Below are 27,754 nucleotides of genomic sequence, written 5' to 3' on the forward strand. Positions count from 1 at the left end.
CTCTCTCTCTCTCTCTCTCTCTCTCTCTCTCTGTGTGTGTGTGTGTGTGTGTGTGTGTGTGTGTGTGTGTGTGTGTGTGTGTGTGTGTGTGTGTGTGTGTGTGTGTGTGTGTGTGTGTGTGTGTGTGTGTGTGTGTGTGTGTGTGTGCATGTCCTCTCCTGTGAAGTGTTTGTCCTATTTTATCCTATGATTAGAAGGGTGTTTAAGACACGCACATTTGCGCACGCACACACACACACATGGGGAAAGCACAGAAGCGAGACACAGAGACGTACTGCAGATAGATTGCAATAACAACTGAATTACAGACTGTAGCGCTCACAACATCAGACAGGGGAAAGTCAAAATAACCCAACTCCTTCTCTTTCTCTCTCCCTCTCTCTTTCTCTCTCTCTCATCATGCCTGATTGAATTGCTCTTTCTTCTCTTCTCTGTGTTTTGATGGCTCCCTATTCAAAACAGCCAAATTGCTTTTTCACGGGTGCGACTCTCTGTATTTATCGGAGCGGGGCTATCATTGTCATTGCCTTCAAATTGAGGAGGGGAGTGGATCGTTTTGTTTTTACAAGTTTAAACAGAGCGGGTGGCTCTGACAGCGAGCGCTGTCCTGCTGTGATCCGGCTGCGTGGGTGTCAGACACATGGAGAGCATAGCAGTCAGAAATGAAATTTAAAAAGGTGAGAGAGCAACTGTAATTTGCACTGACAGAAAGGAAGGAGAGAAGAGAAGAGCAAAGGAATATTGTCGTTGTTGAGCAGAAACCGTTACTTATCAGGAAATGGAAAAAATAACCTGTGTGTTCCAATATATCTAATGTAGTTATATGTTTTAGTCATAAGCTCTTTATACTACTATTTTTTTTCGAAAATAGCTAAAATAGCCATACTTACAAGAACAAGACACATAGTATCGACTAGTTGTAAGCTTGTAGTTGTTAGGCTATTTCCGCTACTTTTGTACAACACTGTCATACGCTATCTTGCGCTTCGCCTTACCCCTTATGCCTAAACTCTTTAGGCATTTTTTACTAATTTTAAAAACATTTAAAATAGTTTCAATGGCCAATCCGATCTACAAGCTCACAACGTGACGATGTAGATAGGCTAAAATGTTTTTCAAAATACAAAAAAATGCCTAAAAGGTTTAGGCATTTAGGGCATTAATAAAAAATAAATTGATAAAAACATAAAACTTAAAAGTTGAAACATGGAGATACAAGGTTTCTGCCTGACAGCAGCGATATAATCAAGCATAATAAAAGTAGAGTGAGGTTGTGCAATCAGACAGCAGCAGCTCAGAATGAACACGGTATTTCCTATTTGTGACAAGAGAGGATGCTAGTAGTTACTACCAGAGAGCCCAGACAGGCCTATAGCTGCCACAACAGAACAGAGCCAGTGTTGCCATGTCTGACGATTATAAGCAACTTTGGGCTTGTTTTTCTGTAAAGTTGCTTGTAAATATTGGTAGTTGCGGGTTGCGTTTTTTATTTTATTTAAACCAGTGGTTCTCAAACATTTCCAAATCAAGGACCCCCAAATGAATATGTACCCCCTTCTGAATGTTGTGCCAGGGACCCCCTGTACCAGATTTGTGTTGTTAAACAATATTCAAAATGTTTAACTTTTCTTTTATGATTTTTTTTTAAATAGCAGGTCTACAAGCTCACCACACGTCGCGTCGCATCGCAACGCGTGGTGAGCTTGTAAATCTGCTATTTTCAAATATCCGATGCTTCCTTTGGGCTTGTTTTCATAGACCTGGTTGCTTATTTCTCTCGCAGAATCCGGCAACACCGGCTCCATACCAGCTCTATGAGACAGGGGAGTGCTGTCTCTCAGACTGTGCCCATCGGAGCGCTCATCTTCACTGTGTTTGCTTTGGCTGTCAGCACCCTGACTGACAGAAGGCTAAATCTCTCTGGGACTACTGCGCGTCATTCACTGTTATTCATTCCTGCTCTTGGAAGCCAACGAGGGACTCGACGAGCCATAAAGAAATTGTTCATCATCATTTCAGAACTCTCTCGGATGCAGCGATGTGCATGCTAGTGTGAGTGTGTTTGAGCGTGCGTGCCTGAGCGAGCGCTCACGTGCGTGTGTGTGTCTGTGTGTGCATGTGTGTGTTGTGCCCTCAGGCAATCAGATTGTCATCCTGGGTGGTCTCAGTAAAGAGGTGCAGAACAGAGCTGTTTGTAAGGTCAGTCTTCCATTGGTACTCACACCTGAGTAGCTACCAGCTCTACTGGAAATAATCCGTTACAGCAGGACACCCACTGTACTCCTCCCGGTGTTTGATGCCAGGGGGCCTGTGTGCTGCTGACTCATACTGGAAACTTCAGTGATAGTAGTGGGCAAATGCAGATTTTCAACCTAAATCCCATTGTTGTGACGTGAGATCATATGATGGAACCACCTGGTAATCAGAAGGTCTCCGGTTCACCCACCCACTGTGCCTCTATGAGTCAAAGTGTCCCTGGGCAAGGCACTTAGCCCCTAACTGCTCCCCGAGCACTGTAGTAGTAGCGCTCACTGGTCCTAATAATTAGGATGGGTAAATGCGGATGACAAATTTCACATAATATGTGCAAATGTGCAGTGATAAATACCTCCAACAATAACTAATTAAAGGGGCCTAACTCAATAGTATTATTATTATTAATAATAATATTATTATCAATAACATTACAGTATGGGGAAAATATCCAATTGTACATAAATGATACAAATTTGTCTCTGCAAAATGCGGTAGTGTACTGTATGCTATATGACGTCAAATTTCACATCATTGGCGTGCGTGCGTGCGTGCGTGTCTCACCATGTGTGGCTCCTGTCCAGGCTGGCACTGAGGACAGGGTTGGCAGCTGTTGTTGGTCTGGTTGAAGAACTCAAACTCTCCACAGCTAGAGTACTCAGCACGAGTAGAGCACACCCAGCACACCTAGAGGACAGAGGACAGCCAGTGAGACACAAATACATACAGAAATAGTTGGCAGAAACCTCTCATCTCCATATTCTAACTTTTTCCGTTTTTTTCCCCGTAAATTAGCGGCCTACTTGGATCAGCCTACATCGTCACACAAAAGCATCAAAAGTAGCAGATCCATAAGCTCGAAACGTGGCGCGAAGCTTGAGCTTGTAGATCTGCTACTTTTGCCATTTAAGTACAGTTTTGGATGCATATGAGGTTTCCATCTGACAGAGACGGAAATGCCGAAGATCAATAAACAGTATAAGGCCCATATTCATCTAGACCAGTGGTTTTCAAACACAAAAAGTGGACACAAAGTGAAAATCTCACCTGTTGTCACTCTGTAAACGTTTATTTTTATTTACTAATGCAAAATAAATAGTTTAATGCATTCTACTATTCTGCCACCAAAATGTGGAACGCCCTGCCACTACCAGCCATCAAACGATGCGACTCCCTATCCTCATTCAAAACCACCATAAAAGCGCACCAGTCCGAAATTTACAATAAGACCTAGATAAGTCTTCTACTTTGCCACCAGAGAGTACCCCCCCCCCACCCTGCACTGTTTCTGTACATATACCTTGTATTGCTCCTGTATTGATTGATGAATTGTATTGTATTGTATGTCATGTATATCTTTATGATTAATTGAATACATAGGACCACAATGGAAACAAGCCATCAAGGATTTTTTTGTGTTATCCTTTTAGCATTGCTGGCATAACTGTACTTGCTATACTGTTTGCAACTTGTTGATTAAGTATTCAATCAATCAACCAATCAAAACCACTTAAGCCCCATTTCATTCTTTAACAAAATATCCCAAGGTGCATCTGGACTCACGGCACACCCGTGTGCCACGGCACACCGTTTGGGAACCATTGTACCAGTGTAGAGGAATGGGCTGGAGTGGCGAGGGGTGGCACAAGAGAAAGGCAGTGTTACAGCCAGCAGAGTTACAGTAAAATCATGTGTAAGCCCTATTAAAAAATCACTAAGATTCATTTACAATCTCTAAGCTCACAAGTTATGAGCTTAGAGATTGTAAAGATCGGAAATTCGTTCGAAAACGAATCATATCATGCTGCAAACATTTTTGAAAGTGGACCTGTAGAATATTTAGGTACATTTTTATATCTGGGCATTACTATTATTATTATTGTTATGTATATCTGTGGTTTGTGAGGTGAATGTCTCAACTATAACATCAGATTTGTTTTCAAAGATTTCTTTCACTTAACCAGAGTGTCTTAGTCTTTCATATAGCATGAAAGATCTCCTGTCTGATTTTGACATATAAATTCAGTGAATGCGTTAAAATTGAGTGGAAACAATTCTGGAAAAAAAAGAACAGTATCACAGAACCAATGCAAATACTTTAGGGCGTTCTTTCATATTGGGTAGTATCAGGATGGGTTTTCAAAGTAGCATAATAGGCGTAGGTTTGTTAGTTTGTTAGTTTGTTAGCGTTGGTTTTCTTCACAGTCCAAGTCCATTCAATGAATGTAGATTTTCCCCTGACATATCAATAGGCAGAGATCTCTGATCATGTAAGATTGCCTAGGCTAGCCTGAATCCATAATTATGTGTCACACTTATAATTTCCACTCCTATTCATTTCAGGCAATTATGTGACATTTTGCGTTGTGGTGATTTGTGCTACTGGCAGGGCTTTCTTTATTTATTTATTTGGAGGCTGTTTTGAATTAATTTTCAACTCAGAGCGATGATGTTTCAATCCTAGAGTAGCAAAGAATTGCATAACCATTACATGGGCATTTGTATAAATACAGGCTAATGATGTCCAGGATATAAATGGGTGCATCTACTCAGAACAGCTGCTGCCTGGACTCTCAAGCTTCTCCTCCTTCTGCCTGTTCTCATTTCTGAAACCACTGCTTGTCAATCACCAAAATCTGATGTTCACGATGTTCATCATTATATTTATTCGGCATTTGAGCCACGGACCACCATTTGATGAGATTTAGACTCTCAGACCAAGACTGGAATATTTTGTTATCGTTGGATAAGATTTTGTCCACAATTCCATGCTGTATTGATGTGGTGACAGTATTTGTGGGCGTATTGAGTAGAGATGACAGGCCAACGTTGATCAATAACAATTATTCTACATTCTCTAAATATGTAGACTTACAGTATTGTAAATTAAGTAGTGCAGATGTTTGACAATCATTTTACTCTTTAGTTAAATTATTATATCTTTAACTATCAAAGATCTATAAGGGTCCATTTGGTTACCAACTCTCCATCATTTAGCTGGGGACCACTGGTGGTCCCTGGACCACTGGTTGCGAACCACTGATCTAGCGCTCCCTGTACTGGGCATGTCAACATTTGGCGAAAATAGCAGATCGAGCTTGTGGATCAGACATCAGACATTTAAGATTTCTTTGGCTATTCAAAAATAGCAGATCTACAGGCGAATCTTTGAATATATATATTTTTAAAGCGAACGTTTGTAACTCAAATCTTTGCTTCTGGGGGTCCCTGAAGCCATCTGGAGTGGAGGGGGAAAGGAGTGGGCCAAGTATAGAGCCCTCGGAGACCGCGGGCAATGAAGTATATAGAGGGTGAAGTTAGTATTAACATTAGCATTTCATAGGTTGGAAGGATTCAAACGCCTTTACACTTAGTTGTTGACATTTAAGCTTGGGACGTGTCTGGAGAAACTGCGTTTTTTCCAATGTTGGCTCCTGAGCAACTCTACTGAAGTGGGCTTGGAGTTTTAATGAATTTGGGCTGAAACCAAAACCTCGTTTTGGTTTTTGCTTGCAAGTTTCCCCCATCAGCACACTGATGGAAAGACCATGCTCGGGTTCAAGGAATCTGTGAGAATTGTTATTGGCCTTGGGACCGAGCCTCGCTAGTTATAGGAAACCAACAATTCAGTGTTGAAATACGCTAGTTACTTTACCAGCAGTTTCATTGTTTTAAGGACATATTTTTGCAATTAGAATTTTTTTACATCTTGTAATAATAGTTCCCCATAGCCATCAGCGAACGGCGATCAATCATAGTGATTCCCCGGCTGCACCTTTATTCAATCAAATCAAGAATGAGTGACATCATTTGAACGGGAGAGAAACCAAACCACTGAAGAGCAGAGAAACCAAAAGTGCATCAACATCTCCATCTTCATCTGTTCTGACACATTAGTGGAGAGATCATTGCTGGCCCTGATCACTGATTTATAGACTGATAATGGTGTGTGTGTGTGTGTGTGTGTGTGTGTGTGTGTGTGTGTGTGTGTGTGTGTGTGTGTGTGTGTGTGTGTGCGTGTGTGTGTGTGCGCGTGCGTGTGCACGTGTGCGTGCGTGCGTGTGTGTGTGTGTTGTATTACCATACTTGTGAGGGGCCAAACGTCCCCTCAAGTATACTAGGATTTGAGTCGTAACACTGTTGCACGACTATAACTCTGGCTTTTAGGGTTAGTATAGATTGTGGAAATAGCATTCATAAAAATTCAAATGTTGTTGTCCTCACAAGTATAGCAATACCCACACGCGTGCGTACGCGTGTGTGTGCATGCATGTGGGCGAGCGTGCAAGCTAGCATGTATGCGAGCATGTGTGTGTTATGTGTGTGTCACTGTATCAATGTGGCTTATTCTAATATATAGCAGCTGGTATGTATACATATTCAGTTGGGTGAATGGCAGGCCAGAAGTGAGAGACCCCCACAATGCTGAACGCTGAGACACTTTGCTGGCTTCCAAAAATCAGTGACAGACGAGGAAATTACAGAGGGACAAAGAAATAAACAATAACACATATCTTGTCCCTTCCTCTCTCCCTATCACTACATCTTTCACACACAAACTCTTTGTACACACACACACACACACACACACACACACATCTCAGTGCTGGCTGTGGCTTAAGTTTACTCCAAACCATGGAACACACACCACGAGTGCCTGGGGATCAACTAGCATCCAACAGGCGACCACACGGGGCTACAGGTCAATTGAATGCAGTTGGTGTCGGAGGGAAAGGGCTCCGGCTACAGCAAACACAGAAGCAGCTGTGTGCTATGTGGCATCATCTGCTCCCAAAGATGATGATGCACGTTCCAGAGACAAAGGAGGGGAATGAGAGTGTGTGTGTGTGTGTGTGTGTGTGTGTGTGTGTGTGTGTGTGTGTGTGTGTGTGTGTGTGTGTGTGTGTGTGTGTGTGCGTGTGCGTGCGCATATGCATGTCTGCGTGACTGCGTGCATGAGCACACGCATGCACGCAAGCGCATGTGTGCACACATGTTTCTGTGTGTGTGTGTGTGTGTGTGTGTGTGTGTGTGTGTGTGTGTGTGTGTGTGTGTGAGATTTGGGCTTTTGAACACTGCGGATGAATGCAGGAAGTATTGCTCAATAACCTTGACCATTGATTAACTGCACAGTTAATCAGATAAATGGTCAACAACAGCAATCCACAAACTTGGCGTGCGCACATCACATACGCGCGCACACCGACCCTGAGGCACTGCAAACCAAGTTGCATTCCCCTACGCAACTCCTTTTCCCTGCCCCTCCCCTCCTCTCTTGTTCCTCCCTCCGTTCCTCTCCCCCTTCCCTCGTCCGTGATCAGTGTCTGCGTTTGTGCGCAGACAAAAATAATCCTCTTAGCCCTCATAATCCGCTCGTTAATTTACACCTGATCCATAGTACACTGACCTCACATCCTAAACCCCCGCAAACCACCTCACAGGAACATAACAAAGCCCCAATCCAATTTGCAACTTCAAAAGTGATTCTAATCCATTATAACAATGTGCCTGTTTTTTTTGGGGGGGTCTGGATAATCCATTCGCAGTCTTCGTGTAAACACGTACGCCGGTTGGAGTTGGAGGTGCTGGCGTGTGGGCGCCCCGCCAGTGCGTTTCAACATCAAAACAAAGAAAGAGAGAGAGAGTTTTGGGAAGAGATTCTCTTCAAGATAACAGAGATGCCTACTCCAAAAAAAAGGAACTCCATTGGCCGACTAATTGCTACACGAGTGCTGCACAGTTGTGCAATGCCCTGGCAGAGAGAACCTAAAGTCTAGATGTGTCTGTGCCAACACGTGCGGCATCTTGCCTTCTATCTGTCTGTTGCCCTGTGTGCATGCGGGCGGTGTAGCCACTTTTGGGGGCTCTCAAAAGTGTCTGGCCGATCGGAATCAAGCTCACCTCATCCAACTGCAATGTGGGAAACCACTTTCAAGTATGTTTTCATGCGACGGAGGGAGAGAGGAGGAGAGAGAGAGGGTGCGGAGTGAAGAATGAGAGATGGAAAAAGAGGGAGGGTTGGGAAAGAATGAAAGGTGGGAGAGGAGAGGAGGAGTTGGAGGAAGTGGAGAGAAAACAACGCAAAGGAAAATAAGAGAAAACGGTTTGACAAAGACAGCAAGCAAGGAGGCCTGGACTGCTGGCGTAGCGGTCCAGGCACCTAGGCTACAATGTAGCCTGACAGCGCGTCGCAGGTTCGAGTCTCGATCCCGAAACCCTTTGATGCGTGTCACTCCCCATCTCTGTCCCCATTTCAGCCTACATTGTCAGCCTACTTTCCTATCTATAATAAAGGCATAAACAGCCCCAAAAAAAAGCAGGTGAAGGAAAGCAATGGGGAGGAACGCAGTGGGACAACAAATGTACAAGCTCACGACGTGTCACGCTGCGATGCGCTGTGAGGTTGTAGATCTGCTGTTTTTGGTGCAACACAACCAGCACGCAACTACCTATGAATCAGGTGTAAGACGAGCGAGAGATAAGGCAACAGAAAGCAGAGAGAGGGAGGGGAGGACAAAAGACAAGTGGTGGGTAATGGGGACACACAGAAGAATAAAGGGATGGTATAAGAACAAAAACAAATATGTAAAGTAGCACGAACCAACAACGAAGAGAGGAGGATGGCCTTAACTTGACTTCTTCTCTGGGACATCTTCACTTCTTCCTCCTGGGGCATAGAGAGAGAGAGAGAGAGAGAGGGAGGGGGAGAGAGAGAGAGGGAGGGGGAGAGAGAGAGAGAGAGAGAGAGAGAGAGAGAGAGAGAGAGAGGGAAAGAAAACAAAAGAGCGGAAGCACATGAATGATGAATGATGTTATTGTCTATTCTTGTTCATACTCATGTAGTTTCCCAACCCCCCATTGCAAAATTAATTTGACTCTGAAGGTGTAAAAGTGGACCTTCACGGGTCCATGTTCACACTCTCAGAGTTAACTCTCAGAGGGTTTCGCGGCGCATTCTCAAAATCAATGCCTCACTTTTTCAGCTACCGCACACATGCATCTAATTGCATTCTTGAAACGGCCGAGTCATCGAACATCGAGCGTGCCTGCAACAGTAGCGGCATCATCGGTATGTGTGTCCGCGTCTTAGTGTGTGTGTGTGCGTGTGTGTGTGTGTGTGTGTGTGTGTGTGTGTGTGTGTGTGTGTGTGTGTGTGTGTGTGTATGCATGTGTGTATGCATGTGTGTGGGCCCTCCCCCCCACTGATTTCACAGTCCCAAACACATCATCGCCCATAAACATTTGATGGCAGGACAGCCCATCGCATTCCTGCGCCTCGTACCTCATGCAATCCTCTGCCGACACCGCGCTCAACAAGAAATGATGTCATTTAATCATTTGGCCCCGTGTGTGTCAACTCAATAACTGCGACGGAGGCCGTGCATAATAGGAGGAGACGAGGAGAATGACTGAATCTCTCACTCGTTCGCCCACTCACTGGCAGGGACAGGTGTCCCCCCAGCAAACAACCCCCCCCCACCCATACACACAAGTAGGCCTGTTGCGTGTTTGCGTTAGCAACCAAATTCAAGCCATGGTGGTTTGGTTTTTCGGAAAAGGCCTTGGCAGGGAGAGACCCGTCGGCTGTAAAGGTTCTGGAGAGCTCACAGAATGGAACACGTACACAATCGAATTGCCCTCAAATTAACATGGAGATCAAACGAGCAAACGTGATTTATTCCATTCCTCTTTTTATGTGAGGATTAAAGTGACTCGGTTCAAATGAATGTATGTTTAATGGTGTTTATAGCAACAATTTTGTAGTTTAGGAGTTTTGTGTGTGTGTGTGTGTGTGTGTGTGTGTGTGTGTGTGTGTGTGTGTGTGTGTGTGTGTGTGTGTGTGTGTGTTGCCAAAGCTCAGCCCTCATCGCTACCTCCAGCAGGAAGGTTGTTATTGGCCATCAACCAACACAATAATAACAGTGGGCTCTTATTTCTCACTAAAGCATAAATGAATGTGTAAGCATGCGCGCGCGCGTGTGTGTGTGTGTGTGTGTGTGTGTGTGTGTGTGTGTGTGTGTGTGTGTGTGTGTGTGTGCGTGTGCGTGTGTGTGCGTGTGCGTGTGCGTGTGCGTGTGTGTGTGTGTTTGTATGTGTTTGTATATGTGTATATGATCTGTCTGTCTTTTTTTGCGTTTGCATGTGTGGCTTGGCTTGCAGCGCAAGTGTGTGTGCTTTCAGAGAGTCTATATGTAGGTGTGTGTTTCACAGAGAGAGGGCGAGAGAGAGAGAGCGAGAGAGAGAGAGAGAGGTAGAGAGAGGTAGAGCACGAGAAAGTGTAAATAATGGCGTCATCATAATTGAAAGGATATGCGTTGGCGAGGGCCTGCAGCACAGAATCACCTATCAAAGTCTTGTTTGAAAGGGAAAAATGAGGGCAGAATTAGTCATTCAACAGCTCACTGCAACTTGTGTACAGAATAACACTTGTCCACATAGGCAAACATCTTGTATCGGCAGAGAGTCTTCTTTAGCTTCATAACCCCTGTGCTTTTCTTTTAAACAGAAATGACCTTCTCTCTGGGTATAGGGAGAAAAATAAATGCCCAAATTCCAAGACACCCTCCATCATGCAAACACACACGCAGTGCCACGCATGCACGTCGCTTCTTCGCAGCTTGTTGGGTGTAAACAAATTCTGATTTTAATGACCATCTCGTTAGCTATGCCGCAGTGTGCTTTCTACTTCGCCTACACCGAGGCCTTCTCTGTACGCGTGTGTGTGTGCGTGTACGCGTGTGCTATCCACGTGCCTATGTGTGCCAGTGTGTAATTGATAGGGGCGTGTCATGTACTGTACCATGTGTGTTGTTTACAGAAGTGGGTGTGCAGGCAATAAAGCGAGCAGTAACTAACTTGTTCCCTGTTTGTTGTCCCTGAAAGCAAAAACGTACACACATTACTCAGGCTTTTTTTGCTGCGCAAAAGCTGAGAGCGCTTGTTGCCTTGTTGTGCTGAATGTTTACCTGGCAAACGCCCACATGCCCTTCTTAGAGTTGCACTATAAATCCACCCACACACTTCTGCATGCATGGACATAAAAATAAAAAAAAGACACACACACACTCTCCTTTGTTCCTAATTTTAATACGCGAACAAAGAACGTGAAAAGCCTTTCTTTACTCTTTATGGAGCATGATCTATCTTGTGGGTCACTCTCGAGACTGTGTGGCTGCTTTGTTCAGAATGCACGCAAATCTGATTTATAGGACTGACTGTCCACACTCTTGTTTGCAGGTGATCAGATTGGATTTGCGTACTTGGACATTGTCGACCTATCTGCATTGGTTGTTGTGGTAACGAGGCACCAACACAATGCTTAATTTTTAAGGTCGGAGCAACCTGATAGCTGAGTGGTTGGGGTGCGTACCACATGGGCTCTAACGCCTGACAGCGGGTCCCCGGTTCCATGTCCATGACCATATGCAACATTTCACTCCCATGCTCTTTCTCTGTGTTTCCTGTCTTCCTCTCCACTGCACATATCCAATAAAGGCTCAGAGAAGCCCCAAAGAATAACAACAACAAAAATAATCAATTAAATTAACAGATTATTTTCATTTTTATTGACGAGCGACACCACAACGAAGTATGTATCCGGCTTCAGTGCCTGTGTGACCAGACTGAGACGCATCTTTAGAAATCAGATTTGAATTGCATTTCACACCACCTACTGTAGGAATGTAGTTCAAATCTAATCAGCAAGATCAGTTTGCATGTGTTTTTTTGCCGTTTTGACTTGACAATATAATTTAATAAAATAATAAAAACCAATGTGATTCCAATCTGATTTGGGCTGCCACTGCGAACACTGCCTAAATTAGGTATCTGAATCAAGACTTGTCTTCTCACAATTAGTAGGGCTCCAACAACAGCATCATTAGTGGTGATTCAGTAGCGTAAATCACCACAAACTCAGCAAAAGAAATGTCTATATATACAGTATATTTATGTTCTCATGCACGCATGCACCGTATATACCGCATATAGAGTGTGTGTGTGTGTGTGTGTGTGTGTGTGTGTGTGTGTGTGTGTGTGTGTGTGTGTGTGTGTGTGTGTGTGTGTGTGGTCTTGTGACAGGTTTATGGCAGCAGGCAAAATCGTACAGAGAATCAGACGGCTTTCCTTAAACACAAAACAAAGTGGAACCAATTGACGGTACCGTCGCCGGCTAAATTACTGTTTCCCCTCACCGTTTACCTCTTATCTACGTTAATTAGATGTTTGCCCTTAATAATTTGTACCGTATACACACACACACACACACACCAATACACACTCACACGCATTAACCCTCACACGCAAATCCATTTTTTTCTCTTGGGAACACTGGGAGAAAGTAAATGACAAAAACAAGACACATTTCTTTGACATTAAGAGTTAGAAATCACTGAGTTATATGAACTTTATGGCAGGCCAAACTAAGCACACAGAATGGGAAAGTCTCAATGTAAAAGTCATTATCTCAACCCTATATTTCTCTCCCATTTCATAGCCTGGATTACTATGTTCATAGTGAAATAAGATTTAAAGTGATATTTATGTGTATTGGGAAAAGCAAAGACAAACACGGCTTCCGCAAGAGAGACGAAGCCACACATGCAAATGCACGCATGGGTGCGCGCACACACACACACACACACACACACACACACACACACACACACAGACCATACACTGTAATTATTGTTATCAAGTAAATTTCTCATGGAGTCTCTTTGACAGATAATTGCTGCAGGAGCATGAAACAACAGGTTGGGAGAGTGGGAAGAGAGAGTGGGAGAAAGCCTGAGACGTCGAGTGAGGTAGACACACAGAGAGACAGAGCGAGAGCAAGGGAGTGAACGACAAAGACAGAGTGGAGGGGGGGGGGTGGCGGGGGGGTGGCAGACAGCGGGAGAGAGAGAGAAAGAGAGAGACAGACAGAGAGAAAGGTACAGAGACGATACAAGTGCCAGGGACTCACATAAGAGAAGTCAACGTTTGTCAAAGAATTGCAGATCTACAAGCTATTTTTGAACGGCTGAAGAATTAAACAGGGCATAAGTATTTAAACTGTCGCCTATTTTGCTGGGGCCCCCTGGAGCCCCCTCAAGGACCCCTGGGGGACAGCGAGCGACAGACAAACAGAGAGTGTACGGTGTACGTGTCCTTATGTTTCTTCTTCTAGTGTGTACACAGTAAAGTCCTGGGTGTTCATTTCACTCTGAGAGCGTGGGGGCATTTTTGGGCATTTTTGGGGGTCCGTTAAATGAACACTGAGGATTTTGACTGTGTGGATGCAGGTAGCCTCCCTGTTGTGTGTAAAGGCCTCTATTCATCCAGCCAGATATTATTGTGACAGATGATCTATGGAGAAAGGCTGTGTTTTCCCCTGGTTGTATACGGGGCCCTGTGACACACTAACCCCTGTAGATCACACACCCGCATCGGGCTCACTGTAAAACACACACACACACACACGCACACACACACACACACACACACACACACGCATGCACGCATGCACACGCACGCACGCACGCATGCAGCACACACACACACACACACATTTAAACTGATCTGCAGCTATAGCAGAGGTTCAAGTGGTGTCCACTTGAACCCTAGCGTCCCTATTCTAGGGTGTTGCCGATCTAGAAGCTCAAGGCACAGAGCCGACCCTGGTCAACTACTGTACGTATTAAGGCCAGATCGCACCAATGCAACTAGTCGCAACTCCTTGCAACAAAACAGTTTTAAGGCCAGTCCACACCAATGCAACTCCTTGCAACTGCCATTGGAAGATAATGGTTGCAAGTAGTTGAATGTTGCAAGGAGTTGCATTGGTGTGGACAGGCCTTTAGTTTACTAAGTGAAATGTTTCAGTGGTTGATTCAACCCCTGTTAGATATAATAATAATAACATTTGGAGGTAATCCAGTAACAACTCAGCATGACCGCCTGTCTGTTTACGCAGTCCTGTCTAATTACATCTCAGCGCGCGCCCCCGTTGAACGGGAGAATTCGCAGAGCTGTCGACCCCCAACAGTGACACCCGCAAGCTGCCGTCATGCGACATCACACAGCTGGAGGTTCCTTCCTCGCCAAACGGATCGCACCAGTTCCACCGACAGATCCACAGAATCTATAGGAAGACTAATCTAGGTTATCTGATTTTGCAAGCTTGAGTGTTTTTTTTAACTTAATTGTCTTGTATTCTAGTGTTTGCCCGTGACTCTTCGGGGTCCATTAATCAAACATCTCCTGTTGAACTTCCAGTCGGAGTAAAAAGGGCAGCAGTGACTGGAGGGGGTTCGTTGAATGTGTGTGTGAGTGTGTGTGTGTGTGTGTGTGTGGGGGGGGGGTTGTTATGTTTGAATCAGGGAGAAGAGGCAGCTATCTAAGGTCTCGATCTGTCTGTCTGGCTCCTAAAAACTCCTGATTTCGTTCTTCCGTGTCGCAGCCGAAATCGGCCCGTCTCAGGAACGTTCTGATCTACAATGATGACGGCTAATCGTCTAAAAAAAGGGTCATGTCCCCCCGCCCTTTGATCTCACTTAATTACAATCTCGACGGGCACGCGTGCACGCACACACGCAGACACGCATACATGCATGCCCCATACACACAAACACAAGCACGGGCCTACAAGTATACACAGACATGGCTTTCTGCGCACAAAATAAGTTTAATTGCGCGGATCCTTGTGGTGAAGAACCACAACCGGTCTGTGTGTGTGTGTGTGTGTGTGTGTGTGTGTGTGTGTGTGTGTGTGTGTGTGTGCACGGCACTGCGCGCGTGCATGCGTGCGTGCATGTCTCGGAGACCTAGTGGCGCTGCCGGGCTCCCAGGATAAAAAGGAATAGATTGAAGTTTTTGTTTTGAAAAAAAAGACCTTGTCTTTTTTTTTATCAGGAAATGAAGAGACTGCCAAATGGGATGTGGACCCCTGAAGCTGCTCATTATCAGGATGAATCCACACACAGACATACACACACGCACACACGCACGTACGCATGCATGCACGCACACACATTCACTCACATAGTACATAGATGACATATTATGATATTATCAACACGTAAGGCTACATAATGCCATATAAGCACCATGTGTGTGTGTGTGCGCGCGCACACACACACAGGCAGATGCACGCCAGAACGCTTTTATCAGTGCCTTCTAGATATTCACACACACACACACACACACACACACACACACACACACACACACACACACACACACACACACACACACACACACACACACACACACACACACACACACACACACACACACACACACCACTCTATATTCCTGAGCTGGAATGCACCTCTGCAACATTTGAAGGGTCTCTCTCTCTCTCTCTCTCTCTCTCTCTCTCTCTCTCTCTCTCTCTCTCTCTCTCTCTCTCTCTCTCTCTCGCACCCCTTTCTTCACACATCTATACTCTCCTTCTCTCCCTCTCTTTACCTCTTCAATGTTCTCTCTCCTCTCACCCCGTTCTCTCCCTCTCTCTTTATCTACACTTTTATATCACTCTCTGCCTCTCTCTCTCTCTCTCTCTCTCTCTCTCTCTCTCTCCCACACACTCTCTCTCTCTCCCTCCCTCTCCCTGTCGGGACATGTCGGTGTTGAAAGTCGACCGCAGTCTGGCGGCCCCTGGGGGCATTAATCTTCTAACGACCACATAATCTCTGATAAATACCTTGCCTATCATTAGCTCTGTCATTACCAGGCCCCACTCCCAGAGGACCTGGACCCCAGGCAGGCACACCAGCACAACATCACTGAGATAGATAGATAGATAGGTAGATAGATAGATCTAGTAAAAAAAAAAGTTAAAAAAAAGAGATATTTTGAAAATAGCAGATCTACAAGCTCACAATGCGTCGCATCGTGACGCATTGTGAGCTTGTAGACCCAATTTATATTGGGCTGAAGTGGTTAATGTTTGTTTTGTGATAATAATCAAAATCTGCAAAGTAACTAGTAACTAAAGCTGTCAAATAATTGTAATGGAGTAAAAGTACAATATTTGCCTCTGAGATGTAGTGGAGTAAAAGTAAAGGTATTGAAAATGGGAAATACTCCAGTAAAGTAAAAAATCCTCAAAAGTGTACTTAAGTACAGTACTTGAGTAAATGTGCTCAATCTCTCTCTGTCTCTCTTACTCTCGCTCTGTCTCTCTCACTTTGTCTCTGTCTCTCTTACTCTCGCTCTGTCTCTCTGTCTCTCTTATTCTCGCCCTGTCTCTCTCACTTTGCCCTCTGTCTCTCTCTTCCTCTCTCATATAATCATCAGCGCTCCTTTCATCTCCCTGTTTTTCGACAAGTCGCTTCTGATCTCGCTCCTTGTTAACGGACACACAAAATATTTGGCGTTAAGTCAGACAAAACACTTTGGAGAGTCGTTACATAACAGGAAACTCTCCTACTGTGCGTATGCCCTCGAAGAACATCGACGAGGTCCAATTCTACAATCCTTGTAAAGATGTCATTGTTGAAGACTCCCCAGCCCTGGCCTAGAGTGACAGGCTTAATGCAGTCGTAATAAAAAGACAAACTTCAAAGGAAGCTTTGTCTGTACTGGTAATATAGAGACTGTAGCGAAACCTAACAAGCACCGTTTGATAGACTTACAATGTGAAACAAGTCCTAGTTGGGGATATTCAGTCCTAGGTGCCAGGGATGGGTACCATCACAGGGTGGGCCGCTATATGGAAAGTCCCATAGGAGAGGTTAGGAGGCTCTCTAAACACACACACACACACACACACACACACACACACAGTTGGGTGCGTGTGTGTGTGGCACGGCACACACCGAGCAGAACAACAAAGCTTCTTAGATGTTGTGCTGGGAGCGAGACAAGGATCCTCATCCTGCCTGTCGGATATGCTTTTCTCCTCCTCTTCCTCACTTTCTCTCTGAGCTCCACCTCTCTTTTTTTTACCCTTCATCTCCCTCCGCCTCTCTCTTTCTCTTTCTTTTTTTATTATTTTTATTTAAATTTTTGTTCCCCTCTCGTATATTCTCTACCCTGCGTCTGTGTCTGTTTTGGCCTCTCTCTCTCTCTCTCTCTCTCTCTCTCTCTCTCTCTCTCTCTCTCTCTGTCCCTCTTCCTTTGTGCGCCCATCATAGGCCTAATTTATGGTCCATTGTACCAAGTGTCACGCACACAAAAATAGCAGATCTATAAGCTTGCGACGGGTCACACCCGCAATGCGTCGTGAGCCTATATAGCTGCTATTTTCAAGTGCGTGACACTGTGGGTCGTACTGTACAATGAAGTATAAATCATCTCACGACTAAGAAACAATCAATCCAGATCTGCTCATCTGTTTTCTTACAATAACCCATAAACAATCATGTCCCCAAAGATATGCAGAGGGAGCGCTGTATGTTTTCAATTGTCCTCCGGCAATGTAAACACGATCTAGTTGACGGCACTACAGTACACTGCTTTGTCTTCAGTTCAAAATATTTTATTCCAGGGACACTGGAACAATATTATTTTCACCATGTTTTTTTTTCAAAAATAGCAGATCTACAAGCTCATATGAGCTTGTATATCTGTTTTTTTTTAATAGCCAAAGAAATCTAAAGTGACACAGATGCGTGAATGAGTTAATTAGTTTGTTTCAGTTGGTGTTCAATCAAGCTCATCTCTCTCTCTCTCTCTCTCTCTCTCTCTCTCTCTCTCTCTCTCTCTCTCTCTCTCTCCTACCTCTGTCTTCTGTGTCTCTGCCTGAGTCTGTTTTTTGTCTCTCTCTCTCTCTCTCTCTCTCTCTCTCTCTCTCTCTCTCTCTCTCTCTCTCTCTCTCTCTCTCTCTCTCTCTCTCTCTTTCTATCTGTCTTTCAAACATTATGATCACAGATGTGTTGTGTGTCGTTTAAGGGTTCGGCCGGGATTGGGAAATCGATTTTTTTCCCCTTTATTTTCCACGGTGAGCATTTAACCCTCTAATGGATATTTATTATGCTAGCTGATAATGACTTCCTGTCCGATTAAGGAAGCGGCCCGTCTCAAACCAGGGCCAATCAGGGGCAAGGAACTGGGCCAAGAGAAGAAAAGAAAAAAAAAGAAGCCCGTGGAAAACGGAGACGGAGAGAAGGAACGGAGGGACAGTTTATTGTTTTTTTCCCCCAGCGTTTCTGATGACAATTAAACAAACAGCATAATGAAGTGAGTGGGGGGAGGCGGGGGTCTCAGTGTTCCCAGTTCCGGAAAAATAAGTCTGTTTTCCATTCACATCTTTCTCTCATTCATCGGCCCAACCCAGAACCCCCACCCCATCCCCCTCCTACACAAGTCAAATGTGGACTGTTCATTTAGACCAGCGATTCCCAACCTGTGGGCCGGGGCCCCACTGGTGGCCCTGTGAGGTTATTGCAAAGTGGGCCCCCAAATAATTGGCAAAAACACTACGATTTTATAGATAACACATTAAAATGATATACTTTGTATAGAAATGTATCCAAAGTGTCATGCCCGGGCACCTAGGCTCCTGAGTAGCCTGACAGTGCATCGCGGATTCAAGTCCCGTTCCCGGCCATCTTTACAGCCTGTCTCTCTCCCCTTCTCTCTCTCCCTGTTTCCTGTCAATCTCCACTATACGCTATAAATAAAGGCATAAAAGCCCCAAAAATATATCAAGAAATGTTTAATTCATGCCATCTTTTCTTTAATAGGTGAATAGGTACTTCCATACTTACCATCTGCAAAACACACACACACACACGCACACGCACGGGTCCACACAGACATGGCTTCTGCGCACAAAATAGGTTTAATTGTGCGGATACTTGTGGTGAAGAGCCACAACCGATCTATGAGTGCGTGCGTGCGTGCGTGTGTTGTGAGCGTTGTGAGCTTGTAGATCTGCTATTTTTGGCTAACGTATACCCCCCAGAATAGAGATGCTGGGGTTGAAGTGGCTAAAGTATACTACGTTAGTTCCATTGGTCCATGCCAGAACACAATTCACAATTCCAGAACATCTTTGAATATATATTCTTTAAAGCTTTGCTTCTGAGGGGGGGGGGTCCCTGGAACAAAATATTTTGTTTTAAAAAATATATATTCAAAGATTCAGAGAACTTTTTCACAATAAAAAAAAAAAATGCAGATCTACAAGCTCGTAGCACGGCACTCGGTGCCTACGCTATGAGCTTGTAGATCTGCTATTTTTGAATAGCCAAAGAAATCTAAAAATGACACAGATGCATTCCCGGGTGGAAAATGGTTGAATGACCACTCTACATTTTTACTGTGCACCCCTATTAACCCCTCTCTGTCAGTCATCTCCTCGTTGCCTCTTCCAACATCTTGTCATGAGTTCTGTGCTCTTCTGCTACGTATCATTTAAAAAATCTGCGATGAGATGAAGTCTAAGCACACGTATTTGCATCTGTGTAGATAAGTGTGTGCCGTGTGAGCATGCACACATGATGACACGAGCACGAGCATGCGCACGCGCACGCCCACACACACACACACACACACACACACACACACACACACACACACACACACACACACACACACACACACACACACACACACACACACACAGTAAGTATGTCACTTGTGAGGGCCTTCCATCGATTTTCATCAACTACATTAATTAGCCAGAACCTTAAACCTAAACCTTGTGCCGATTATTTTGTTTCACACACATACACAACACACACACACACACACACACACACACACACACACACACACACACACACACACACACACACACACACACACACACACACACACACACGCACACACATTATCCTGCAGCTTCCAGGCCATAAACAAGTCCTAAACCTAATCACTCTTCTACAACGGAACTTTATCCTGGAGAAGCCAATTATTTCGTTCCTTTTTACTAGCCAGGATGCAACCTGCCAAATCCCTGCAAGAGCTCAAACACGTGTTATCCACTCGGACTGCTATAAACTGTACAGTGTGTGTGTGCGTGTACGTGTGCGTGTGTGTGTGTGTTATTACTATACTTATTACTATACTTGTGAGGACCAAATGTCCCCGCAAGTATAACAGAATTTGAGAAATGTCCTGGTCTTCACCAAAGAAATTGCTGTTTTATGGTTAAAAAAATATTTTTTGAGTTAAACTTACAATTAGGAAAGGATTCAGGTTAGGGTTAGGGCATTTAGAGGTTAGATTTAGGGGTTAGGCTTGGAGAGTTATGCCTGATTTTGTACATACTTGTGTGGCGCTGTCATACACCATACACCGAAAATAACAGATCTACAAGCTACAAGAGTTCGGCTATTTTCGGTGTGATACACCTTAGGGTTAAAGGTTAGAAATGGCATTCATAAAATTGCTGTCCTAAAATGTTTAAGTCCTCACAAGTGTAGTAATACTTGCGTGTGTGTGTATGTGGGTGTGTATGTGGGTGTGTATGTGCGTGCGTACGTACGTGCGTGCGTGCGTGCGTGCGTGCGTGCGTGCGTGCGTGCGTGCGTGCGTGCGTGCGTGCGTGCGTGCGTGCGTGCGTGCGTGCGTGCGTGCGTGTGTGTGTGTGTGTAGTGTGTGTGTGAGAGAGAGAGAGAGAGAGACAGAGACAGAGAACAAGAGAGGGAGACGAGTGAGCAACACCTCCATCATACTGGTTCCAGCCCAACCAAACAGCAAATACATCACACACATCAAAAGCCCACTTCGGTTCCTGACAGGGAGACAGTCATGATTAGCGTGACCTCGCATGATATAGACGTCTGCAAGGGATTTCGAGAGCTATTGGGCACACAGCGCTGATTAATTCCAGTCGAACGCTCACTGAGGCGCACATTTTTTCTTGAACTTTACGATTCGTTAGGCCGTCAGATGTCCGCTAAGTAATTTTCTAGAAGGTCAGTCAGGCGTTTCATTGTTGTTTTCGAAAAGTCAGCTTTGCATCCGGGCCTGGATCTGTGTGACCGACTTTGTTTGTCTTTGCTCTTTCCTGGTGTCGGCGCAATCACAGCCACCAGAAGGCCTTTTCTACGGTAACCACATGAACCCATAGCATGCCTCTTCTGGGCATGTCATAATAGGCTAACATTCCGCGGCGCGTTGTGAGTTGTAGATCGGCTGTTTTCGCGAAGGATTTCGGTGTAAAGGGAATAAGGAGGTGACGCATTACAGATGCCTGGGGGAGCCTGGGCAATGAAGTACGTAGGGTTTAAGGTTAAGTAGTTAATTGAACTTTTGCTTATTTTGAATGAAAATCTCATTGTTCTGAGGAGATTATAATAGTGTGGGAAAGAAATACCCGATGTGTCATTTCTCCAGCTAAATGCGGAAGTGTAAGCCAGTGATGTCAGACATGACATTTCACAATTCACATCACAGGTGTCAAGTTTCACTTTAAAGTTGAGTTCTGCTACCTTAACCACTTAAACCCCATCAATCTACCAGGGCCCCCCAGGGGCCTACCCTTTTTTTCCCTCTACACCAAATCTCTCCGCCAAAAATAGCGATCTACATACTTTCGCCGAATGTTTGCCTGTTATGACATGCCGAAAATACAGATACATGTGAGCGTTATTCCATTTGAATGTTATTTACTGTAACTCTGGGGTGTGTAAAATGGACCGTGTAAAGATGGCCCGTTTCACACTCTCATAGATAAATGAATCCTGGGTATTTTACTATGTATTGTAAAGGTGGAATGTTGCTGCTAGCGTTTTGTCTCTCTGTGAGTTCAAGGCAGTCAGAGGGGCTCAAGGGTATGGTATGGAGCCGTCAATCACATTCAACCAACCCTGTCAACCTCAGCGCGCACAGCCTGTGAGTCGGTCTCAAGAAAACGTCTCATAAAATTGTGACTAAGTGAATAGTTATCCAGGAAACAAGAAAACTAAATAATTCCCTAATCCATATTTTCATCAGTGCTTTATACATGCTCTCTGCTATTATTTTGTATTTGCACTGCACTTCTCTAAGTCTACACATGTTTATCAATGTTGGACAAAGTGACATACTATGTGTAAACAGGCAGAAATATCAAAGCTCAGTCACGGGGGAAAGTAAATAAGCCTTAGGTAAATATGTCTCATTTGGCTTGTAATCTGGCTAAAGTGACTTATTCAGCCTCAGACAGCTCACACTGACCGCCTGACCAAAAATACCCACTCACTTCAATCTCTTCCCACTCAGATATCATGCTTAATCAGACTAAATTGCGTTGTACAGGACTGTCAAAACATGCTGTGCAGCCACAGAAAATCAGCAGCAGCAACAACAGACACACAAGACCTCCCAAAAAAGGGACGGGAGGGGAAAAAAGGAAAACTCTCTCTATCTTTCCCCCTCCAATGTAAATAGTTCTGTGCTTTGTGTTTATATCCCCCCATGAGTCCATTATGACAATCATATTTGGGAAATGTTATTTAAATAAACTGGACTTGACTTGAATTGCTTCGCGGGCGAGCAGCGCAAAGTGCGCACGGGCCGTGCATAAACAAACATATGGCCACATCAAAACTGGTTGCCTCCAGTCTTGGCAGTAATTTGAAGAGGCAGAAAGCTATAGTTTGCAGTTTAAATATCATAGAAACCCACACAGTGCTTTCACTTCAACACATGCCCCGTTAATGTTGCCCCTAAAGACAGACGTTGACGGATGACTTAAGCCTGATTTATACTTATGTCGTATGCCGGGTGTGGTGCGTGGCAAAACAGCCGATCTACAAGCTGCACATGCATTGCGGATGCGGCACGTTGTGAGCTTGTGGATCGGCTGTTTTCGGCGTGCAACACTGGCGTACTATGGAACGTAAGTTAAGCATTTAGGCCTATACTTCATGCACAGTCAAATCATTGCACAAATTTAGTTAAATGAATGTTGAGGATTTTGCTGAAATGTTTAAGCGAGACAAAATCTGTGGTAGGGCCTAATGTTTAAACTATACTATGCAGAAAGGGGGGCTTGTGTGTGTGTGAGAGAGTGAGAGAGACCCAGCTTTACTGTCTACCTCTCATCTCTCTTCATCTTTTGATTGCTTTAATTACAGACTTAGTGTCAGCGTCCCACTCAGTGCACAGGAAAAACAAACTCTTGGGCACATGAAAAGAAGTCTCCTACCCGTGCGCTCGCACACGCGCTCTCACACACACACACACGCACACGCACACGCACACACACACACACACACACACACACACACACACACACACACACACACACACACACACACACACACACTCTCCCAGCACCAGTCAGTAGCTCCTTTGATTCTCTGCCTGCCGGTGATCAGTCTTTCATCGTCTCCTCTCCCTGATCCCCTGTTCCCTCTTTATCTCCGCCGGGGCAGAACATATCTCTCTCTCTCTCTCTCTCTCTCTCTCTCTCTCTCTCTCTCTCTCTCTCTCTCTCTCTCTCTCTCTCTCTCTCTCTCTCTCTCTCTCTCTCTCTCTCTCTCTCTCTCTCTGTCTATACTGTATGTCTATCACCCATTGTGTCTGTCTTCCCTTCTCTCTGTTTGTCTCTCCTCTCTCTGTTTCTCCCTACCCCCCCCCCCCCCCTCTCTCTCTGCAGTGGTCGTGTTAAGGGTGAACAGGTTAATTTACAGCCTAGTCTACACAGTAAAATCCAGAGTGTCTTTTTAACTCTGGGAGTTAAATGGATCCAAATGGAGTGTAAGGATAGACCCATTGTACTTTGCCGCACAGCCGTGTTGTGTGTGCAAAAATTACTTTTTTTCAGTGACAATCAGTCATCGGTTAAGCTTACATTAGACTTATATGTCTGTCCTTCTTTTTGTCAGTCTGAAGGCCATTAATGGTTAGTGCATCACTCTACATGCATTTATTTTGACTGTCATGGCTTGGACGTCTGAACCCATTATCTGCATTATAAACCACATTATTCAGGTCCTCGTTCACTACATTTCATATGTGGTGTTCACCACATGACTTGACACTTCTCTCATCATCACAAAGTCCCAAAGAAGGAGAAAATGAAGTGCACGCATGCACACTCATGACCCGGGAATCTGTGACTAATGTGGGTTCTCTAGACAAAACTGGTACAGAGTCTGTATTAACCAGAGCTTATTTATTTGGTTACCCACAGACGAAATGTCTTGTTCTTGAATGAACTGTGTGGTACTGTATGGTACATAGTAATTGATGGCAGGGAGGAGGGGGGGGGGGGGTTCTGTGACGGGAAACGATTAAAAGCAGAATGAGATTGAACAGATTCATGGAACGAGGCCTTTCTTTCGCCATGTGAGGCCAACATGTATCAGTTTTTAGCCGTACACACACTGTCGACGTTTCCGACGAGCACATGTGTGACAGATGTCCGAATATATTGATCCGGAACAAAGATTGTTGTGGTTTTGTTGATGACCGGTCCCGTTTTATATCTGGTATTTTTACTAGATACATGTTTTTGTCTTTATATTTCAGCATCCTCTTGCATGTAGCACATGGAACTATCACTGCCAGAGTTAGAGGTGCTAATTCTACCAGCAGAGGTGTAAAGTACTAAATTATGTATACTCTTTACTGGACCATTTATTTTCAAGCGATCCTTTCTTTTAGATTTTTTTTCTTAAGGCCCATAAAACAACATGCATGGTTTCTTATAAAGTCACAAAGCAATTAAGTATGTTTTAGCAAGCAACTCTTTTTGTTGAGTAATTTTTTATTGGCATGCTTATTCTGACTCTACTGATTTCGATCCTGCTTGGTGTAACCTGCAGCGATGGAACAACAAGCATCACAAATATTTGTGCTCGGGTTCATGTAAAAGGCACCTGGGTTAGCAGTGGGCACCTTTATTGTTATGTTACACAATTAACCACATGAACCCTAGCATCCCAATTCTGAGTGGTGCATTTGGCAAAAATGGCCAATCTACAAACTAACTTACAATGCATCGCAACGCAACAGGTTGTGAGCTTGTACATAGGCTGTTTTCAACTGAGATTTGGTGTAGAGGGAAAAGGGAGGGGGCCTAGTACAGTATAGACCCCTGGGGGACTCCGGTTAACGGAGTTTAGGGTTTAAGTGGATAAAGTGAGATAATATAACATGACTTCCATCAGAAAACTGGGAATGCTCTGTTTTGCAGATTGATGTGAATGTATGATGCATTATGAAATATTAAAACCTAATAGGCCTCTGGGGTCCATAAATTTCCCCATGAAGGAGAAATGGATACACTCAGCGAACTGGAATCAGTTGTGACATCTAGCATAAATCTAAACAATAAAATAAATACAATTCACTTTAGTCATATCGTTCCAAAAATAAATAGGGCTAGTATAGCCTATTGTTTTAAATGAGGTGACAGAGCAAACAAAAACAAAAAACGTATAGAAAACAGTCTGGGCAAACAAATTTGCCAGCCAAAATGTTCAGTTCGGTGGACGACGGGGATTACAGTTGCTGTCTTTGTTAGTTTTTCTGCTTTCATCCCCATAATCCTCAGACGCCATATTAATTCGTTTGAAGATGAGTTACACTTTCCCCCCCCTGTTCCTCTGCTGTCTCTGTGTAGCCTCTACCTGTGAACATAAAAGAGTCTGTGTGTGGGGGGAGTGCAGGGGACGCTATGCTGGGGGGGCTGAGGGGAGAGAGAGAGAGAGAGAGAGAGAGAGAGAGAGAGAGAGAGAGAGAGAGAGAGAGAGAGAGAGAGTAGAGATGATAGAGACGGATTGATTTCCACCCTGAGCGCCTCTCCAGCAGCTACAGTTCAAAGCGCCCCAGCAGACTTCAGAGATGCGGCAGGACCCGGCATGTCCCCGGCAGGCCGGGCTGGGCTGCCTGTCTGCGGGCAGGACTTCCCCCGGGGGCCCGGGGGCCCGGGACAGCCAGGCGGCACCGTGAAAACAATTATGCGGAGGGGGGACAGAACCAGTGTTGCCAGATTGTGCGAGAGAAATAAGCAACCGGGTCTATGAAAACAAGCCCAAAAGAAGCAACTATAGGCCACATGAGCACTTTAAAACTAATGCATCAGCTATTTCAAAATAGTAGATCTGCTATTTTCAAAAACTCTTGAAATAATATGTTTTTGAAACATTCTAACAACACAAATGCTCCCTGGCACAAAACATTTATGAAAATAATTGAGAACCACTGGTTTAAAAAAAAAAGCAAGCCTAAATAAGCAGCTATACTTTAGAAAGCAACTTAAGAGATAAACAAGCCCAAAGTCCCTTATAATATGCAGGCATGGCAACACTGGACAGAACACAGAGAGGGAGAGCAAACCTTATGCACAGGCGTGCACGCACTCGAGCGCATGCATTGTGCACGCATATGCAAGTGTATAACAAGCCCTCTGTAACTGACGCAGCATAATGGAATTAGTTGCCTGAAACGGACTGAATATCATAGGCACATAAATAAGCATAAACATAATGGGTGCCTGCCTTTCTAATAACACACACACACACACACACACACACACACACACACACACACACACACACACACACACACACACCACATGGGAATGGTCTAATAATTCTAATTGGATGAAGAGTGACAAACCGACTGTTGAGGCCTTAGAATTACTTGGAATAGAATAGAAATAAGGCTTGTCAAGAAAGCCATTTAGGCCCTATAGTCCATTAGGCAATAACAAATCTAATTTGTCTTCCACTTTGGGGACAATCTAAGTCCAAGAAGTAAAGTCAAACAAATCTCAGTAAAAAACGTGCACAGACTATATTTGTGTCATTTTTGCAACAAACAACAATGCATGCTTATTTCTCTTGGGAGATAAAATTACAGCTAAGTATATGTGTCTGTAGCATATGGCAATAAGATACAACCCACAGTTCATGGTGTAATAAAAACAAATCTAATTTGCCTTCCACTTAGGGACAACAGTCTAAGTCCAAGAAGTAGAAGTCAAACAAATCTCAGTAAAAGAAAAAAACTTGCACAGACTATATTTGTGTCATTTTTGCTACAAACAACAATGCATGCTTATTTCTTGGGAGAAGATAAAATTACAGCTAAGTACATGTGTCTGTAGCAGCATATAAGTGGCCCAGGAATTTCCCCAAAGTCTTGCAGCAATCCGTCCTCGCATTCCAGAGAGAGAGAGAGAGGGAGAGAGAGAGAGAGAGAGAGAGAAGAGAGGAGAGGAGCCTTAACTTACCTGGAGTAACAGGGGAGAATACACATGGAAACAAGCCAGTGCTTTCTTTTCTAAAATCCTTTTAGCAGACCTTGTATGGAACTGTACTTTTTTTTGCAAACTGTTAAAGTATTCAATCAATTAAAAAAAAAGAGAGGAGAGGAGCCTTTGCTTACCTGGAGTAACAGGAGGGATCAGGGACAGACAGGAGCGTTTGGTATCTCCAAAGCGACCAAAGGTGCAGCAGCAGAGCCTCGAACACAGGAGGTCAATAGATCAATCTATTGAGGTGATGTCCAGGCCAGGCATCACCGTAGGGCCCGTTAGCCTCTATATAACACTGATCTGTCTGACTGGATAAACAAACAACTCCGCACACTACTACCAAAAATCAGCTTGCGTCTCTCTGCCTCC

The 27,754-nt window shown here is 44.4% G+C and overlaps 1 protein-coding gene across 1 annotated transcript in view; it reads right to left on the reverse strand.

Moving 5' to 3' along the window:
- edar (ectodysplasin A receptor) overlaps positions 1-27,754 on the reverse strand; it is a 54,032-nt gene extending 26,278 nt beyond the window's left edge. Inside the window, 3 exon segments of the mRNA XM_080412230.1 lie at positions 2,818-2,940; positions 8,855-8,920; positions 27,517-27,754. Of these exon segments, the coding sequence (XP_080268356.1) occupies positions 2,818-2,940; positions 8,855-8,905 (174 nt within the window). The 5' untranslated portion in view covers positions 8,906-8,920; positions 27,517-27,754.

Source organism: Gymnoscopelus braueri (assembly GCF_963280865.1).
Source record: "Gymnoscopelus braueri genome assembly, chromosome: 18".
Lineage (NCBI taxonomy): Eukaryota > Metazoa > Chordata > Actinopteri > Myctophiformes > Myctophidae > Gymnoscopelus > Gymnoscopelus braueri.